General features: G+C 29.9%; 1 protein-coding gene across 1 annotated transcript; it reads right to left on the reverse strand.

Annotated features, from left to right (window-relative positions):
- Positions 1–1,438: 1,438 nt before the first annotated feature.
- Positions 1,439–9,868, reverse strand: LOC143921995 (uncharacterized). The gene is made up of 3 exons (XM_077445290.1): positions 9,865–9,868; positions 3,561–4,182; positions 1,439–1,550 (listed from the first exon to the last, which is right to left on the reverse strand). Exons 1-3 carry the CDS (start codon positions 9,866–9,868, stop codon positions 1,439–1,441), a joined length of 738 nt encoding a protein of 245 aa, XP_077301416.1.
- Between the last annotated feature and the right edge of the window lie 11,017 nt (positions 9,869–20,885).

Here is a 20,885-nt window from a genome sequence, read left to right on the forward strand (position 1 = left end):
GCGCGTAAAAATGCCCTCAAAATTACACAAGATGTATCGCCTTAGTTTACTTTTAGATTATCGTTTTTAACCGACGGATTGGAACCAAAAATATCCCAATAGAGAGATATATCAAGGCTTTTGTGAAAAACTCAGCTTGCTCGTTGATCATTAACGTACATGTAAATAACACGCCGTTGACCACCTAATTGGCTGGTTATTGGCTTTGCTAAGAAGATTCCACTTTGAAAGTTTGAATGAGGCCAGTGCTAGGTACATTATTCAGGAGTAAATCTAGTCAACTACACTCTAGATGCACAAGTATAACTTCTCGAGCACGGAGGGCTAAATCTGCATGGAAGTTGCCCATCGAGAGCTCTTAGCCTTCAAAAGTATTCTATAAGGTAAAATGTTAAGCCTTTAAGAGCTATAATATAGCTTTTTTTGAACAAAGGTAGTGAAAGGCGTACATTTGGTCATTATATAAATTATGTGTTGGTTGAGAATGTTTGTGAAAACAACTAAAGTATAAATAATGCGTGTAATTGGGGGAATTACTTAAGATGCAAAGTCACAAGTATTAATTTTTTACAGACCCAAAAGGTATGTTAATTAAAGATACAACATCGAATTTCGGATTATAAAGCTATACAAATAACGTAAGAGCCTGGTGTAAGTATGGGTATTTATTTAATTAAATTATATATATCTAATTAATTAATAAATATTGGATTGTGTTAGTTTCTTTAGAAAGCATAGTATTTAGATTAAAATTTTTTAAGCAAAAAAAGAATGATTTGAATTATGGCACGATAATTATAATGTTTTATTTTGTATGGTCAAAATCTTTTAAGTACACGTTTCTTGAAGTGGTAAAAAGAGCAACATTAAGAAACAATTTTATGTTTTCTAGCTAAAATAAAAGAAATCTAAGGCATTAAACAAACAAACACCATTAGAAATTATTTACTGGTTGATTCTTCAATAATATTATTATTTGCTTTAATAAATCGTTTATTTATATTAAAATTCTTAATCTAAAAATAAATCTAGAATTTGCTTTTTTTACAAAAATAATACCATCGATCTCAAGAACTTGTCAATGTTCTATTGTTAATTAGATGTCTTTTTGAAAAAAAGTATTCTGTGGTGAATACACTAAGCTAGGAAATAAGAAGAATTGGGGTTTGTACTCAGAGTAAAAGATAATTAAATGTAATATAATTATTTGGATAAGATAATATACTTAAATAAATACCCATGTTTACCTTAAACTTTTACTAGAAATAATATTTAATAGAAATGAAATATCCTTATGTATGAATGTATGGTGCCAATAATTGCATTTATAGCGGCTTAGGAACTCTTAGTCGAAAAAGTACAGGAAAAAGATGGGATTCCCAGTTAATATTGAAGCATAAATCTAATCACTAGTTCTTAAGAAGACTTTATCAAGCATTTATTTTGATAGGTGACGAGGTCTCAAAGTGTAAGATAGACGAATGAGACTAGCTGGCAGGCAGAAGTTAACCTGAGGATTCACAAAAGTAAAAGAAATGTCTTTGTAAACCCTGAAAAAATTATACAATTAATTATAAATACAAGACAGATCTGTAGTAAAATTAAAAAAAATAATAATTTATTAAATCTCTGTTGTATGTTCTAAAATACTATTATCAATTAAATACTTCTCAATTAAAAATGGCCTGATCTTGCTTGCATATGAATTATCACATTGATCTGTTGTAAATTCAACCATCTCTTGTATTTTTAAATCATCAGTATTAGATTCATGAATTTGACCCAAGGTCAATATTAATATGTTTGGATTGTTGTTAATTTCATCTGTAAGCAATTTTATAATTAGATCTGGTGTAAAAAGATTATAAAAAGCACTTAATGCATTGCCTTTTTCTCCATGAAATCTATCTTGACTCATTGTTCCGATGTCAGTTTTAAATGTAAAATCAAATCCAAGATCTTTATGGCATTCATATTTCCAGTAATTTAAAACATGTACGTTTTGACCAGAATTTAAAGGAGTAACAACATGACCAAACATTTTATCTTTTTGTATTGCTATGAAATTGCTTATAAAAGAGTCAACATTATCATTAGGATCTGTTTCGCCTATAAGAAGATAATAACAGAATCTTAACTCAGCCATCTGTCTATCTGGACAATGTTTTATACCTTCACATAATGCATTTATGTTAGAATTAATCATTTCAATATCGTTTATGTTATTTGGCGAAGTTAAAATCATTAAAATAGCCTCTAATAAATCTTTTGTGATGTCAATAAATTCTTTATTCATTCTCCATCTTGTATATTTCACATCTGCACAATAAAGATGCTCAATATATTTCTTGAAAATAACAGAATTCTCAGAATTCAATATTTTTGAGGCTACCAATTCATCCCATAAGCTAAGAAGGGAATCCCCAGAAATATGGTGCTTTGGAATAGATTTCATCTTAATAGTTTTTAATTTTTCAATATTCCAATGCAATGGCTGTTCTTTGAGAAGAGAATACACATTATCAATTGATATTGGTATAAAAGAAGAATCGTATTCTCCATCATCATCATCAAACAAAACTTCATCTCCAAAAATTTCTGACAGTTCCGTTCTCCCATAATTATCTAAATCCCCAAAAAGTTCTATTGGATTTCCCTCTAAATTCAAATTTATCAAACTGTTTCTAAGCTCACCTATTTCTTTTGGTAAAACTGTTAAATTATTACTGCTTAGATTAAAATTTATAAGAGACTTTATATCTTTAATTTTATTTGGTATACAAGTTAACTGATTATTTCTTATGTCTAAATGCTCCAAGGATTCTAATTTAAAAATTGCAGGGGGCAGGAATTTTAACTTGTTCGTGCCAACAAGTAACTGATAAAGCTTTTTAAGCTCGCCGATTTCATTTGGTAAACAAGTTAACTGATTTTTTGATACGTCCAAAACCTCCAAGATTTCTAATTTGCCAATTGTTGACGGTATAGATGTTAACTTGTTATCGCAAAGAAATAAGATCTTTAGAATATTGAGATCTCCGATTTCATTTGGCAATGATACCAACTCATTACAAGACATATAGAGACTAGTAAGACATTTAAGATCTCCTATTTCGCTTGGTATACACTCGATTTTATTAAAATCTAAATACAAATCTGTCAATTTAGTCAAGTTGCCAATTCCATTTGGTATATTTTTCAAACTATTATTTGAAAGGTTAAGAGATTTAAGGTTGGCAAGACCTAATATTGCTAAAGGAAATACTTTAAAATTATTAAGTTTTAAATCTAGGTCTGTTATTGCATAACATTTTGAGAATTCGTCAGAAATTTCTGTAAGTTCATTTTTAATTAGTTTAAGAACTTTGAGATTTGTGAGATTACCAATTGTATTTGGTATAGCTAGTAATTTGTTATCACTTAAATTAAGATTTTCAAGTTTACTCAAATTTTTATTATAATTCTCCATCTTTGAAAGCTTTTCGTCAAAACTAATAAGATTTATATGGCCAAACCAATCTTGATGTATTGTTTTTATTTTGTTTTGACTGATATCGAACTTTTTTAGATTTTTAAGTTTTTCAATTGAAGGAAGTAATTCAATTTCATTACGAATTAGATTAACTTCTTGCAACTTTTCAAGATTTCTCAGCACTTCCGGAACTTTTATCAAATTATTAAAGGATAATTCAAGACTTTCCAGATTAATTAGATTCCCTATTTCATTTGGTAACGAATTTAAAATGTTTCCCTTCAAATTAAGTGTTTTAAGATTAATTAGATTCCCTATTTCATTTGGTAAAGATTCTAAGTGGTTGTAAGACAAATATAGACTTTCTAGATTAATTAGATTCCCTATTTCATTTGGTAACGAATTTAATTTGTTTTCGTTCAAATCAAGTGTTTTAAGATTAATTAGATTCCCTATTTCATTTGGTAACGAATTTAATTTGTTTTCGTTCAAATCAACTGTTTTAAGATTAATAAGATTTCCTATTTCATTTGGTAACGAAATTAACATGTTTCCCTTCAAATTAAGTGTTTTAAGATTAATAAGATTTCCTATTTCATTTGGTAACGTTTTTAAATTGGTTTTGTATAAATTAAGTGCTTTAAGATTAATTAGATTCCCTATTTCATTTGGTAAAGATTCTAAGCGGTTGTAAGACAAATATAGACTTTCTAGATTAATTAGATTCCATATTTCATTTGGTAAAGATTCTAAGCGGTTGTAAGACAAATATAGACTTTCTAGATTAATTAGATTCCCTATTTCATTGGGTAGCGAATTTAAATTGTTTTCGTTCAAATTAAGTGTTTTAAGATTAATTAGATTCCCTATTTCATTTGGTAACGAATTTAAATTGTTTTGCTTCAAATTAAGTTCTTCAAGATTAATAAGATTTCCTATTTCTTTTGGTAAAGATTCTAGAGCATTATCAGATAAATTAAGTGTTTTTAGATTGATAAGATTTCCTAGTTCTTTTGGTATAGATTGTAAGTTGTTATAAGATAAATTAAGTGTTTCAAGATTGATAAGTTTTCCTATTAAATTTTCCAGCTTAAATATTTTCCCGTAGTTCCTTGATAAGTCTAAATCCTTTAAACCCTCCAATTTAATTACATAATCTAAATTAATCATCTGTATATTTCTTTTAATACTTACCTTTTTAAGCTTCTTCAAATTGCTTAAATTTACCGGTAGCTCGGAAATGCTGGTCAATTCCATCTGTAAACTTGTAAGATTTGAAAATTTTTCAATTAATAGATTAGTATTCATTGAGGTATATTGTTTTCCTTTGCAAAGTACATGCTCTGTAATTTCCTCTTTCCCAATATATTCCTCGAATTGGCTTTCATCATTTGTCTCGTTTAAATTGTCAAGATGAGTATTGTCTGGTAATGCCATGAAGGGTTCAAAAGCAACTTCTTTTAACTATAAAAAGGGGCTGTTTTGAAGTCGCCATTGCAATAAAATTTGACATTTTAGAAATTGAAACGTTTGAATAAAAAAAAATTAATTTTTTCAAATTTCAAAGAACTACAACTTTGATCATAATTTGGGACGAATTATGTCAAAATAGAAATCAAACCTCTCAATTTATTATTTGTTGAAACACCCCTTTAACATTTAATTCTATTGGCACAGTGGTGATCTGAAAGGGGGATTGATGGAGCCTGCTAAAATAAAGATTGATTTTTTTAAGAGTTACAAAAAAGTAAAACTCCCCTTTTTAATCGGTATGTAGAAAGGGCCAGTTAATTAGATTTAGGGTAAACTGTAGATGAAGGTTATAAAATTAGAAAATTAACTCCGTTTGAAGAGATGAAGATGACACATTAAAAATTATTATAAAAATGAATAAAGACAACTTAAGGAGGCAAAAAATTACAACGGAAACTAAAAAGCAACTAGTGGTAATTAATGCTAGTAAAAGAGCGCATAAGGTGGGCTCAAATATAAGTGTCGGCTTAAAATTATTTATTCCATGAACCCCCCATAGTAATTTTTAATTAATAAAGAAACGCCCAAGATAATTGTAAAGTTACGAAAATAAGAGTTAATATTATAGCTTACTTCTAAAAAATCAATTTTATACTTTTAATAATCGAAGATATTCAAGGAAATTGCATTTATTAAATAAGATTAGCTAAATAAATATAATCTAACTTTAATGATACTTCTATTTAGTATTTTCTGCTGTTTAATCGACTATAATTCTACTAAATACCCCTAATTACTAAAATACTTTAATAATGCTTAAAAATTTATATAATTTACAACGGTCTTCTATTATCAATGACTTTTAAAAAATGTAAGTAGAAGAAGTTTTAGAAAGGCATATGGTTACTGAGCATTTTCTTTTTAGCAATGTTTAATTCAATAGGGCAGTTGGAGAGTAAAAAAATAAAGCAGCAAAACAATATATCATTAAACTCTATTTTTTAATATTAAAATGAGATAATTAAAACCTTTTTAATATGTATTTTGTTATTTAAATTAAGGTTTATGTAAAAAATTAATAATTTTAAAAATCAATTTTTCTGTTATCTGAAGACATATTAGACATTAATGGATATTTATTTAATACTATGCCAACAATTAATAAGGGTATTCATTTAAATTATAATAATAAGGGATTACACAATAATATAAATGCAATTATTTCTGGGAGCTTTAATGAAATAATTAGAATTCATAATTTATTTGCCAAGATGATATTTTTACAAACTAATGGCGACAATAATTCAGCATTCTCTTTTTTAAGATTGAAATATCTTATTTTCTCCGCTTATATTTAAAGTTTTACAAACTAATGGAGGCTGCATCTCGATATTCTCATTTTTAAGATTGAAATATCTTATTTTTCTTAACAATCTTTTAAATTTTATTTGCGGATTAAGAAAACAACAACAAATAATTAATTATTTCAAATTTTGATTTGAAAAGCACAATACACTGCCATTTCTTTAATTCGTTAAATCAATTAGACTAGAAAGTATAGGCTAAAATATTTAGCTCATATCTTTGTCATTGATAGATATGAACTTTTTAAAATTAAGAAAAGACATAAAATTTAAAGCTTTAATCATTTTAATCACATAGCAATTTAAATTTTTTTATTTATTAATTAACAAATAAACAAAACTAGAATTTGTTTACTTTTTTTTGTATAAAAAGAAACAATCCCAATTACCCCATAATTATCATACCTTTACTATTAGACAGGCGAGTTACTATTTGTATGGGGAACCCCTTGTTACTACAGCACTTAGAAGATAAAGCAGCTGTTGTAGTAATTAAGGGGGGTTCCTAACATAAAAGAAATTTACTAACTAATTATCTCCATGAAATCACCACGTTACTATTTGATTGAGAACCCCTTGTTACTACAGCACTTAGAAGATAAAGCAGCTGTTGTAGTAATTAAGGGGGTTTCCTAACATAAAAGAAATTTACTAACTAATTATCTCCATGAAATCACCACGTTACTATTTGGTTGAGAACCCCTTGTTACTACAGCACTTAGAAGATAAAGCAGCTGTTGTAGTAATTAAGGAGGATTCTCTGCTGAACTTAAAAGAAATTTACTAAGAATCAGATTAATAATTGACTGAAAATCGCCAAGAATTTGATTAAGAAGGGGTTTTGCCAAGAAATGAAAATAATGCTTTTGCTGTAAACAAGGATTAGTCTAATAGAACGTGTATGGTGCTCACAGTATGGAATATGTAACTACAAAAATGATATGTTAATGATGAATAGAGCTTGCCAAAATATGAGCTCACTGAAAATCTTTGTTAATTTTAGTTTCATTCCTTCTCTTTATTTATGAGCAAAAATTAATTAAATTTTATTTAAAATTCTATTGTAAAATAATATTTTAGTATTTTCAATTAGGATAAAGGTATTTATTAGTTTGTACATGATGAGATCTATATAACAAAACGGCACTAGGTATATGAATAAACGATAAATATTTATTGAAAGTTTTATACAGAGCTCAATTTTATTTACAATACTTGTTGAAATTTTATCTAAATAAGCATAGGTTAATCATAATTACTTAGTTGTAATAGGCTGTGGGTAATGTTTCTGTAAAATAACATTTAAGTATTTGCTTTTGCTAAAAATATTCAATCTTCGTTTCAACAATTTTTTTTAAAAAACATCAGAATTGTGCCAATTATAAATCATTAGTGAACATATTCCAAGTACAATGATGAGTATCTACCTCATCAATACATTTTGTTTGTTTCAATTTATACCCTTCGAAAGAGTATAAAAGGGTCTTTAATTAAAAATAGTTTCATTTATAGCATAATTATAGCCTATTTGTTGCTAGCGCCGTAAAGCTTGTCATAGATTTTATATTTATATGTTCTTGAGTTAGGTGCTGGGAAAATGTGCCCGTAAATCCCTTGGGTGAGTTTGTGTTTGCCCGGTTACCTTCTTATCTATGTTTTTCTACTGTTTAGGATCAAGATTACTTCTTACTATTTAGAATCTGCTGTATTTAAGTAGCTTTGGCATATGTAAATCACGTGCTGTTTGAGAACCTATTGCAACCAATTACTACTTTTTTATTAGCACCGTTGTATAAATTGTCTTTCTAGAAATTGGTTAAATTCTAGCTTGGGTGACGATATTTCTTTACAAAGTACCAATCTTAACTCGCCTTCTCTTATCACTAATTTAGAGTTTTTAAAAGTCTGTTTTTCTTTTATGTTCATTTAATCTAAAGAGAAAGAAAAAATTATTAAAACCGCTAATTCTTCTAAAAACAAACTGTGCCGAATAAGAGTATAATATCCTCAAAAACAATTATATTTAATAAAGGATTACTATGGCCTAGCTAATGGGAACTATCACACTATTTTTAAGAAAGAATATTTCTATTTAAATAAGATATAGGGAATCAATAGTGTTGTATGCGAAATTAATTTCAATTTAGATTAGAATTAAATTTTATTAAAAGAAAAAACATTATTTCTCGAGATTTTTTAACTCTAAATATTCTTGACTCTAATTATTTGCACCTTTAAATTTGAAATATAAAGTATCCTATACAACTATAACGAAAGCTGATTGCCCTTTAAACCTAAAAGAGATTTAAAGATAAATATTTTAAATGTTACTCCGAAATTTGAATGATTTTTTTCCTAATTTTTGCATAAGTAAATTATTCAGATTTATTTTATAGTAGAATTTTTTAATTAATAAAAATAAAACAGCTGATTTTTAAAAAAAATCCAAACAAAGATTTATTTAATTTTATGGGCAATTGAATCTAAGAAGACTACTTTAAGTAACGAATAGAAGGTAGGGTTAACCACTCCTAAGCTCTGATGAATAGGCAAATGAATATTAATTTTAATCTGAAAGATTTGGTATAAGCGAAGAGAACCCGGGTTAAGCAGTCCCGGGATCTAATTAATAATTATGATCTTTTAAAAAGCCTTTTTTAATGACGTATTAAAGCTAGAATTAGCCACTCCTTAGCTTCGAAAAATAGGAAGCAGCTTAGTATAATTTTGATCTTAAAGCCAATGTAAAATCAAATAGAAGCTAGAATTAACCACTCATTAACTAGGAAAATATGAAGCTTTGTAATCTTTTGTATAAAAATAAATAAATGCTTGTTTTCGATACGTTGCCGATGACAACGTATGCACCTAGAATCTACTCCCTTATAAATATAAAAAAGGTATATTTCTTAATGATTTCGGAACCGCCATTTTTTCAAGATTTTTGTGAAATTTATTTTCCGTGTCAATTTGCTCCAATATTTTAAACTCAGATGTGATTAGAATTATAATATGAGAACAAATCTGCAAATAATTGAAAATGAAATATTTAATGTATTCTACTACAAGCATAAATATGAAGGCAATTCTATATATTATTAAAAAAAACTCGAATAAAAACATCAACTTTTTGGAGATCTTCAACTCATTCACTCATGATCTTGAAATAATCAGGTATTTATATATTTATATTTGGTTTTGTTACAATATGTATCAAGTTGTAAGCTGTTGGCTTGATTTGATAAAATTATGGCAGCAGTTAAAATTAAAAAAGTCTTAAAAATATGAAATATCATGTCTGTAATCAATTTTTCGCAACGTTTATTTTCAAAGTTTAATCATATTTTTAACTAGTAAATATTTATTTGTTTTAGAAGCAAAACAGGTAATGATACACAACAGTGGATAGAGTGAAACACTTACTATTTTGTGGAGTTTTGTTAAAAAAAAATATTAATTAAAAAAAGGTACATATGAAAAATTGTGAAGAGACAACAAATTCCTATAATTTAAATTTTATTTATAGTTGGATATAAATTATACTTAAATAATTACCCATGTTTACCTCAAGCTCCTATTTTGATAAAAACATCAAATTTCAACTTTCTCTGCTGCTAATTTGCTTTCGAACTATCATTTTCTAAATATTTTTTTATAAACTAAATAATACAAGAGTATAAGCAAATGTTTAAATTACTTTGCTGTAAGTTTTTTAACATATTAACAAGCTATTTAAATCTTTATTTTGGAGCTAAAAACTAGTTTGCCAATTAAAACATACTTCCCAGCTTAAAAACAATAATTCTTCTCTTACTTAAGTGATTATTAAAAATGAGTTTTTTAGTAAGGTGCTTCTTTCATTTTTTTGTAGCCCACAGTCTATAATTCTCAAAAATCTCCATCGTATTCTGTTATACTTATTTTTCAATATTACTGACGTTTACCATTATTCGTTTTTCTAGTTAAGAAAAAATAATTCTATTAAAATACCTTTTCTATTTTAAAACCATTCCAAAATTATTTTTCTGAATGGGAATCTAATTAATGAGCATGAAAAATACTCTACTTAGTAAAACCCGAAATGGCCAAATATTAAAGAAATCGTACACATAATTAAACCTTAAAATTGTTAAAACAACCAAGGCGACACCCATAACAAGCACTTAGAGGGGTTAGTTGTATTATAGCTATTTAAGTCAATACTATTTAATAAATACCTTTAATAAAAAAAAAAAAAAATGTTCGGATTTATTTAAGCTGTAGTTGTTAATACTTTGTTAGTTTTCTTCGTGTGTTTCTCTGTAATCCGGTCGGGGAACCGCATTGCTGCGTAAACCCCCCCCCCCACGGCCCTTATGCCAGCTTAATCCCTCTGCCGACGGTCGGCTAGCCTTAGGACTAAGTGTCCCATTGACCCTGAGCTGGCGTTATAATTAGAGACAGTACCATACTGTCTTAGTCTTTTTATAGTGGGGTTATTACGACTAGCGCCCACTTTTGTAACGGCGTCCCGGTTAATGTTCTTTTACCTACCAAAGCGAGGCTCGAACCCGGGCAGTTCGGGAGTGAATCAGCAAGCCGACCACTAGCCCAACGCCGCTAAAATACCTTTAATAAGATTGTCTTCGACTATAATAGATAATTGTATTTAATTAAAAACACAAACATTTTAAAAGTAATTTCTGGACAGCCGGTCTAAATTATGATAACGGATAAACCCAGTTAACATGATTTATTTTATTTAGTTAAAATGCGTATAAATGTTTGAAAGAGAGTCTAATAGGGTATTTAAAATAATAGTAATGGTATTTATTAAAATCATTTAAGCGCAGGTTTGAGTTGTTTACCATCGTATAGTTGCTTATTAGTATATTTAGGCCGATGCTATTTTTGTACCTGGCAGGCTTTAATTAAACGGCAATAATTAGGATATAACTTAATTTTTTAGATGCCTTTTTAATTAAAATAATTTAGTAGAAACCCCCGCCCATTGGCCTTAGATGATTAGCTTAAAGGATATAAACGGGCTGGAAACAACATTTATTCTTTGAAATTTAATGTTTATATAGTTTAAGGTACCTTAAAAAAGGATTTCTTAGCCAATAATATAAGCATGATGGCACTTATTGAACCAATAAAATTAAAAAATTATACTCACGGCGTACTGGGCCAGCTGCTAATATAATTACAGTTGTAATAATTTAGTAGCAACTTTAGAAATCGGTGCAGTAATATACACTAACAATAAATATTTTTTAAGGTCAATATAACGCACTGGGTAAACTTCTAATATAATTACAGTTGTAATAATTTAGTAGCAACCTTAGAAATCGGTGCAGTAATATACACTAACAATAAATATTTTTTAAGGTCAATATATTTTGTTTTTTTAATTAAAATATTTATAAAATCGTCTTAATTAGATACACTTATTGTACTCGTTTTACAACAATAAATCTTTATATAATTTAAGTAAGGGTTTGTGCTAAACATGGGTATTTAGTATTATTGTTAATAGAATTTAATGACATAGGGGTAACTTTAACATCCCCCCGCAAGGCTCTTGAGCCGTTTTAGACCACTGGTATTAAATTTATATCCGAGTGTATCCTTTTTTCAATCTTGTTATCTTTTTTAACATAATAAGCGTCTTTTCCCGCTTCCACCAGGATCTTTCCTGTTTCTCCAAATCTTTGGTTTTCTTTGTGGCCAGGCAATTCTTTAATTGCTACTGTTTGTCCACTTACAAACTTATCTCTGAACCTTTTCTTAAATCCTTTCGCATAAGGACCTCTCTTTTTATTTCTCATCTTCAATTCTTCTCTGTCACATTCCCAAGCCTCTTCAGGGCTCATCTTAATTGCTGAGTGCAGGTTGCTGTTGTATCTAGCTACCGCTCTCCCTACCATTTCATCTAGTGACATACTGTTTTCTTCTTTCCTAAAAAATTCTCTTAATGTTCTGTTCAGTCTTTCTACTCTACCATTACTTTGATGGTTATCTATTGAAGTCACATGCATCTTAATATTTCTATCATTACATAACATTTCCATCATGTTATTGTTAAACTCTTTTCCATGATCCATTATTAATTCTTCTGGGTTACCATATTTTCTAAACCAAGTTTTAAGGACATCAACTATGTCTCTTGCGGTTTTATTATTTAAGTTATTGGCCCACATAAATCTAGTGTAATAATCAATACCTACTAGTATGTATTTTTCTTTATATTCCAATATATCAATTCCCACTTTTTCTAATTTCCTAGTAGTTTCAATAAATTCACTACCTCCTTTGATTTTTACTTTATTTCTAATACAAGTTTCACAATTTGCTATCACATCTTTTATGTGCTCTTTCATCTTTACCCAACTGGTATATTGCTTTTTAATTGCATATTCTGTTACATCTACACCTCTGTGTCCCGTTTCCTCATGTAACTCTTTTATTATTTTTTCTTGATTTTCCGTAGCTGGTTTTAATTCTTCATTCTCTTTATATATCCTTGATAAGGCATCTGCCTCATACATTTCATCTCCTGTCCTATAAATGACTTCAAAGTCATATCCCTGGATTCTTTCCATCCATCTCTGTATTCTTGCATTTCCAAAATCTTCTTTTGTTCTTATCCATTGAGCCGCTTTGTGATCAGTAATCACTGTAAATTTCCTTCCTGCTAGATACATATCTAATTTTTCAATAGCCCATATAATTGCATATACTTCTTTTTCGGTTATTCCCCAATTTACTTCAGAGTTTTTTAACTTTGTTGCTATAGGCTTAATAACTTGTTTTTCACCTGTATCGCTCCATTGATATAATATTGCGCCTAATCCTGTATTGGATGCGTCTGTTTCTAAGAAAAATTCTTTTTCATAATTTAGAAGGTATCTCTTAATTTCTTTATTGGCATCTTCTTGTAATTGCTCAAATGCTGCTGTATGTTTATCTTCCCAGTCTTTCATTGTCTTATCTACTTTTAGTAGTTCATATAATTCTGATGTTTTTTTTCCATAATCATTAATAAATCTTCTATGATAGTTTATTGCTCCAAGGAATCTTTGTAGTTCCTTTTTAGTGTTTGGCCTTTGGAATTGTAATATTTTTTCTTTCATATCATCCGGCATTAATACTGCATTGCCATCAATTGTCATTCCTAGCAATTTAACTTGCTTTTTCTTCAGCTGCATCTTATTCGGATTGATTTTCAGTTTAATTTTATTAAATTTATCCAATATTTCAAACAGTATTCTGTCATGTTCCTCTGCAGTTTTTGCGTATATCACTATATCGTCTAGATAAACTAGACATCCTTTATATAACCATTCTTGTAATTCCTTTTCCATAATTCTTTGAAAAATAGCTGGTGCGTTTTTGAATCCCATAGGCATTCTTTTCCACTCATACTTCTAAGGATTTATTGTAAATGCTGTTTTGTGTGCATCACTCTCTTCTAATTTTATTTGGAAGTAGCCGTCTTTTAAGTCCAAAACTGTGAACCATTCATTCCCTTGCATACTATCAATAATTTCTTCGATTTTTGGCAAGGCATAATCATCTGCTTCCGTGATGTCGTTCAGAGCCATCAGATTTGTACAAAGTCTAATTGACTTATTTAGCTTAATCACTGGTTTAATTAAATTGTTCCATTCCGATTTTGATTTCGTTATATATTTTTTGCCAAGTAGTTGTTTAATTGTGTCGTTCACTTTACTCTCTAACCCTTTCTTGATATGGGTAGGTTTGGCTTTTACTATCTTATCTGGGGCGCTATTTATTTTACACTTTTCCCCTCCATACCCATCGTTTGGAATCTCCAAATCTGTAATTTCTGGGTATAACTCGCATATTAGCTCTTCATTTACTTGTCTAACGCGGTTGCCTCTTTTTTCTTTTCTTAAAGGCTCTTTCCTAGTATTATCGTATTTAATTTTACTTTTATTAATATCTTTATTACAACTATTACTTTTATCATTACCACCTAATTTCTTATTAATTCTTTTTAACGCAAAATATTGAGAATTTTCTTTATTTTTTCGATGAGGGTTATCTACTTGAGACCCCCTCGGGAAACTTCTTCCCTTATTTCCAAATGACCTTTTTTCTTTGTCGAGCCTATCAGCTCTCATAATTCTTAGGAGAAATTCCTCTTCCACGATACGTTCTTGCCAGGCATCTATCATAGCAAATTTTTTAAGGCACGTTCCTGCAATCAGACCTTGAACCGTGTCTAATTCCAATCCCTGTGCTAATTCTTGAATTTTCCTTGCGTATTCTTCGATCGATTCCCCGTACGCTTGCCTTTGGTATCTCAAAATCCTAGATACCCTCGCACGGTTAGTTTTTTCTAATTCCCGTTCATTCGCTCTCTCAGTTTTTTCCCTGGCTTGTTCTCACTTTTTTCCTTCTTCGCGGCCTCTTCCTACCGCTTCTTCGATTTCGAAAGCACGCTTCGAAGATTCTGCTTCTAGTTTTTCCAATTGTTCCTCTTTTCTTTTTTGCTTCTCTTTCGCTTGATTGTCTTGCTTTTCTTTCTTTTCTTTTTCCTCCTCCTCCTTTTCCAAAATTTTCTTTAGCTCAGCTGTCAATTCTTTAAATGAAATTTTAAATTTTTTTTCTTCTAACTTCATAATCTCCAGCTGGAGATCCTCACTGACACTCTTAAGGAGGAGAATCTTCTTCTCTTCTTCACCCCCTTCAGGATCTTTTATCTCTTTATTTATTTTATAAACCTCCAAGGCAAGCTTCCCGGGCGTCATCTTTCTTTGGGTATTCTCCACCATGTTAATAGAATTTAATGACATAGGGGTAACTTTAACAAGTAACAATTAATAAAAAAGCTGAGAAGGAATTTAGCTTATTTTTAGATGTATAATTGATTGGCTTTCTTCTCTGGTAGAGGCTTTCCCAGAACATAAAACTATTCGCCTGACTAGATTTTATAAAACTCAACCCAGTTACCACAATAAAGCCATTTATTTTAGTCTTTTCTACCCTTGCTTGGGCGCCTATTCCCACCTGCGTTACGGAGTTGAGCCGGGAAATCTTGGTATCTTACCGAAAAACTTATTACACTTAGACAATAAAATTGTGCGGCGTATATTACCGAGATATTGAGGTTTAATTTACTTTAAGCTATGAATATAGATGCCCAAGACCAAGCAGAAATATTTTTACAGTAAGATTTGAGCAAAATAATCGCATTTTTTTAAATAAGTTTTTTTTTGGAAAGTTACTGGATACCATGCTAGTACTGGGACTAGTGCTGCCCAAGGGACGGCGTTGGGCTAGTGGTCGGCTTGCTGATTCACTTCCCGGACTGCCCGGGTTCGAGCCTCGCTTTGGTAGGTAAAAAAAACAATAACCGGGACGCCGTCGCAAAAGTGGGCGCTAGTCGTAATAACTCCACTATAAAAAGACTAGCATCAGGCCGTGATCGGGCCTTGTAAAAACAACCGATCTCCTTGGGTAGTGTCGGCAACAATACTCCCATGGCAGTAGAAAGCCTACGTAAGCATAGCGCAGGGGTCTGTAGAGAGCCCAAGACAGTATGGTACTGTCTCTAAATATAACGCCAGCTCAGGGTCAATGGGACACTTAGTCCTAAGGCTAGCCGACCGTCGGCAGAGTGATTAAGCTGGCATAAGGGCCGTGGGGGGTTTACGCAGCAATGCGGTTCCCCGACCGGATTACAGAGAAACACACGAAGAAAACTAACAAAGTATTAACAACTACAGCTTAAATAAATCCGAACATTTTTTTTTTAGTGCTGCCCAAGGACAGAAATGTGTATAAAGAGTACTGATATAGCTCACTTACTTCTTTGGGCATGAGGAAACACGGAAGCAGGCCCGTTTTATTTAAAATCTATTATTTAAGTTTTACAACTCTTTGATTTGATCTTTCGCCTTAATTGTCCCGTAACAATGGCAGTTTGCTTAATTATGACATTAATTCAGGCCCAAGGGTATATAATGTTGGAATAGTATTAATTAAATAACCTTAATTTCTAATATGTATTCAGATATAAAAAGATAAATATGCCTTATATACTCGAAACTCTTACTTTCTAATGTTTTTAATGTTGTGCGATGTTCTATTAAAAAAACTAAATTATAATTCAAGATTTTCAGAACTAAAATATATCATAATTTTGATTTTAAGAATTAAAAAACAATTTATCAAATAAATATAGCAATTTATATAAAATGGTAATGTTTTATATTTGTTTAAATATAATTCTTTAAAATGATTTTGCTTATTTGTGCGAAAATATAAAAAAAAGTTTAAATCTTTTTGTTAATTTAATTGATTTATTTATTAATTGTGTGTGGGTAAATAAATCAAATTTGTTTTATAGTAAAAATTTTGAATTATTAAAGTAGCAAGGCAGATTACTTTATAATTGGAAAAAATTAAATTTAAATGGTTGGTGATATATTTAGTGGATTTAACAGTTGACAGTATGGTACTGTCTATAATTAAACGCCAGCTCAAGGTCAATGGGACACTTAGTCCTAAGGCTAGCCGACTTTCGGCAGAGAGATAGAGATGCTATAGGGGCCCCAGAGTTTTGTAGGAAACTTCTTTTTTTGCTGTAGGCAACCACTTTTCAATAAATCCGATTTTTTTTTAGTGGATTTAACAGTTCAATAACATCTATGTCACAAATAACAATAACTTTTTATAATCGTTAAAGTTACCCCCATGTCAGTAAATTCTATTTACAGAAATTTTTAAATTAATATCCATGGATTACATCAAAAGTGGGTTTTATAGGATTAGCGCCTCTTCTGTTACACATACAAAACAACCAAAAAAATCTCGATCGGGGGTTTGCCTAAAAATAATGGCATTGATGGTTTACCAGCACAAATGTTGTGTGCTTTCAGTTTTATTTAAAACAAGATAGCAGCAACCGCTGAATTTATTACTTCGCCTCCTCAAAGCAAAACAGATAAATTTCTCCTCATAACAACAATTTCTTTATTTTTTAATTTTATTATTAGCTACCTTTCCAATATTTTCAATTAATTAAATTTTTTAAAAAGAATTATTAAAAAAAATCATATTTAGCAGCTGCAATATTAATTTATTGAATTTACAGCGCTAATAAAATATGTTTTAATGGATTATAAATCGATTTTATTTTTTTACATCTTCCTTTTGTTGCTACTTTGCTTTAAAATCTTCTTTGTTACTACTTAAAATATTTAATGACATTAGGGGTATTAATCTTGGCTGATTATAACATTCTTTATATTTAGCAAATGTAAATATTAAAGCAAAAGACTTCGATATTCCAAAAGATAATTAATAAGGAATGTTGTTTTCTGAAGACCTATTAGACATTAAGGGTAATTTATTTAAGATTATTTCAACAAGGAATAAAATAGACTTAAATAACATTTTCTTGTTTTTTGATTTAATCATCGTTTAATTGAAATTATGCAAATGTTTGAACAATTGCCGGAAACTATATGTTTATTTTTATAAAATTGGTGTAGTTGTGTTCAAATTAGAGGTTTTTATGTTACCGTTTTGTGTAGATCTTTTTTTAATTTATTTACTTTTAAAAGGTGTAATTATATTTTTTCTTCTAATTTATATGAAAACGCCAACAAAATTAAAATATTGAATTGCCCCCTTAGTATAAAAGTAGCGCTACGCTTTTTGAACAACAAGCCGTTTATTTAAAAACATATTTTGAGTTATTAGCAATAATATAGGCTCTTATTCCATTATTAAACACAATAATACTTCTTTGTATTTTTTAATGAAAACTTTTGGCAAAAAATTATCAAAGCATAATTTATTTAAAATTGATATTAACAGAGGTTTCAAGAAAAGGGGTGATCTATGGTAAAATCTGTTTTTATAACAACTCGTTTCCAATTAATTAAACGTGCACCTGCCTGCTAAAAGCCAATAGAACTTATAATCACTTTTGATCTGTTTTTAGAACTCCTTTTTGTCTTAATATTAAGTGTGCCTGTCTGTTAAAAGCCAATAGAACTTATAATCTCTTTTTATCTGTTTTTATAACAACTCGTATATAATTAATTAAAAGTGTGCTGATGACTTTAAATCGACTGCTATCTAGCCAAAGTATATCATTTTATTTTTAAAAAGTGTGGTCTTATTATTTTTTGATTATGTTAGAAATAACAATCCTTAGGATTAATTATCCTCCTGTATTACTTTGACAATAATTATTGTCAAATTTGCTCCTCTTTTTTTGTTTGATTGTACATTATCCTTGCTTTTTTAGTTTAAAATTTTTCTTAAAAATGCTCGCAAAAAAAAACGAGTTATACAATAAATCAATAGCTGCAGAACTAGTATAGATTTGTTTAATGTCATTTACACGAATAGCATTCCCCCTTGTTTAAATGATGGATTAATTAGAAAAACTAGGCTTCTAAAATTAAACATGGGGAAAGTATAGGCAATTAAATAACAAGTGAATAAGAAGATAGTAAAAACAGTGAGGTGGCAGAAGTACAGATCTAATTAATAGCCGCAGAATCTCAGGCGTGAAAGAAAATCCCATTTGAACCTTTAATAAATAAAAAGATTGCGGAAGTGGCACCTAAAGATTTACATTCATAAACGATGATAACATGTTAAATCTTAAATTAAATAAAAAGATGGCACAAACATGGTTAGAAGAAACTCAGAAGATTTTAAACCATAAAAGATATGTCACTTTAAGCTTTAAACAAAATAATAATTTTATGGTAATGCTATAAGTATATAAACTAAAAAAAAAGGTATTTATTGAAAGTGGTACAAATGCAACAAAAATCAGGTTACCCCTACAAATCTACACAGCCTTATAGCTATCAATACCTCTTGTCATAAGCCGACTCGCCTTAGAACTAAATGTTCCATTGACCATAACTAGGAGTTTAATTATAGACAGTACCTCACTGTCTTTAAAGCATATCTGAGAAGTTACAAACCATACTCCATGAACTGAACACTCCCTTCAAACACAAAGCTCCCCTTCTCATCAGGAAACTTTAGCATCCGGAAACATCCAGTTAAAATTCCCGCTCACAGTTCCAACATTAATCAAAACACACTCCCTTGGTTTCACACAAAAAAGAAAAGTTTCGCGCTTCATCAATAATTATTCAACTAGTTTAACAATAATTAAATTTTCCACTCACAATTTATCTTAAATTTTTACTGTTCTTGTCTAGCAAGTTTTGCCTCTTTCACCTTAACTCTTCTCAAGATCGCCAACTTCTCTTGGAAAGCGTCTATTTTATGCTGCTCTTTAGCGGCGTTGGGCTAGTGGTCGGCTTGTTGATTCACTCCCGAACTGCCCGGGTTCGAGCCTCGCTTTGGTAGGTAAAAGAACATTAACCGGGACGCCGTTACAAAAGTGGGCGCTAGTCGTAATAACCCCACTATAAAAAGACTAAGACAGTATGGTACTGTCTCTAATTATAACGCCAGCTCGGGGTCAATGGGACACTTAGTCCTAAGGCTAGCCGACCGTCGGCAGAGGGATTAAGCTGGCATAAGGGCCGTGGGGGGTTTACGCAGCAATGCGGTTCCCCGACCGGATTACAGAGAAACACACGAAGAAAACTAACAAAGTATTAACAACTACAGCTTAAATAAATCCGAACATTTTTTTTTTTTTTTTTTTTTTATGCTGCTCTTTACTCAACAATAAGCTATCGCATTTGTTTTTCAATTTCCCTTTCAACATGTGACTAAGTAACATGTTCTTCCAATCTCTTTCTTCTTCCATTGCCTTAAAAATCCTAATGAGATTATCAAGGTATTCATATCTGTGCGTTTCTAACGCTTTACACTCAGTAACCCAATGTCTATAATTATCCGGATGGATATCATTACACAGGAGACATTTATCTTTATTACTTTCCTCAATCTCACCTCTACCGACAAGTTGTAATCTATTGGGCTGTGTCCCAGTTCTGACTTCAAGAATCAATCTTGAACCATTCATAGTTTGTAGATATAAACCACCTTTTAAATTAACTTTACCACTTCCTAACCGTAATCTCTCACGGAGAACACCAATTTTACTCTCAGAATTGAGATGTTTTTTCACTTTAAACAAAGCAAGTATATAAACTAAGTATTAAATGAAAAAATAAGCTAAAGCTGAAATTTAAGAAATTGTATTAAAATTATTAATTTGAATCAACTTAAATAAATATTTCTAGATTTAATTTTTTTAAATATTTGCAATTAAGTAACTATTACAATTGGATTATACCCATTTAATCCAATATTATTTAATAAATACCTTTGCCATGATTATCTTCGACTTTAAATTCCAAAAAAAGAGTAAATTATGCCAATTAAGCTGATTTAATAGGAATTAATTCTGAAATTTCACAAGAAATTAAAGGGTCATTGATCTCGAAACTAAAGCATACATCTATCACTAGTTCTTAAAAATCTTTTGAGTGGACTTTATTTGACTGGGGAAGAAGCAACGGCAGCAGAATAATTAAGGTCTCAAAACTAACTTCAGAGGTGAGTCCGCAGAAACTTTAAATGTAGAACATATTTTTTCACAAAAAAACAGC

The sequence above is a fragment of the Arctopsyche grandis genome, unplaced genomic scaffold (genome assembly GCF_051622035.1).
Source record: "Arctopsyche grandis isolate Sample6627 unplaced genomic scaffold, ASM5162203v2 HiC_scaffold_129, whole genome shotgun sequence".
In the NCBI taxonomy this organism is placed as follows: Eukaryota; Metazoa; Arthropoda; class Insecta; order Trichoptera; family Hydropsychidae; genus Arctopsyche; species Arctopsyche grandis.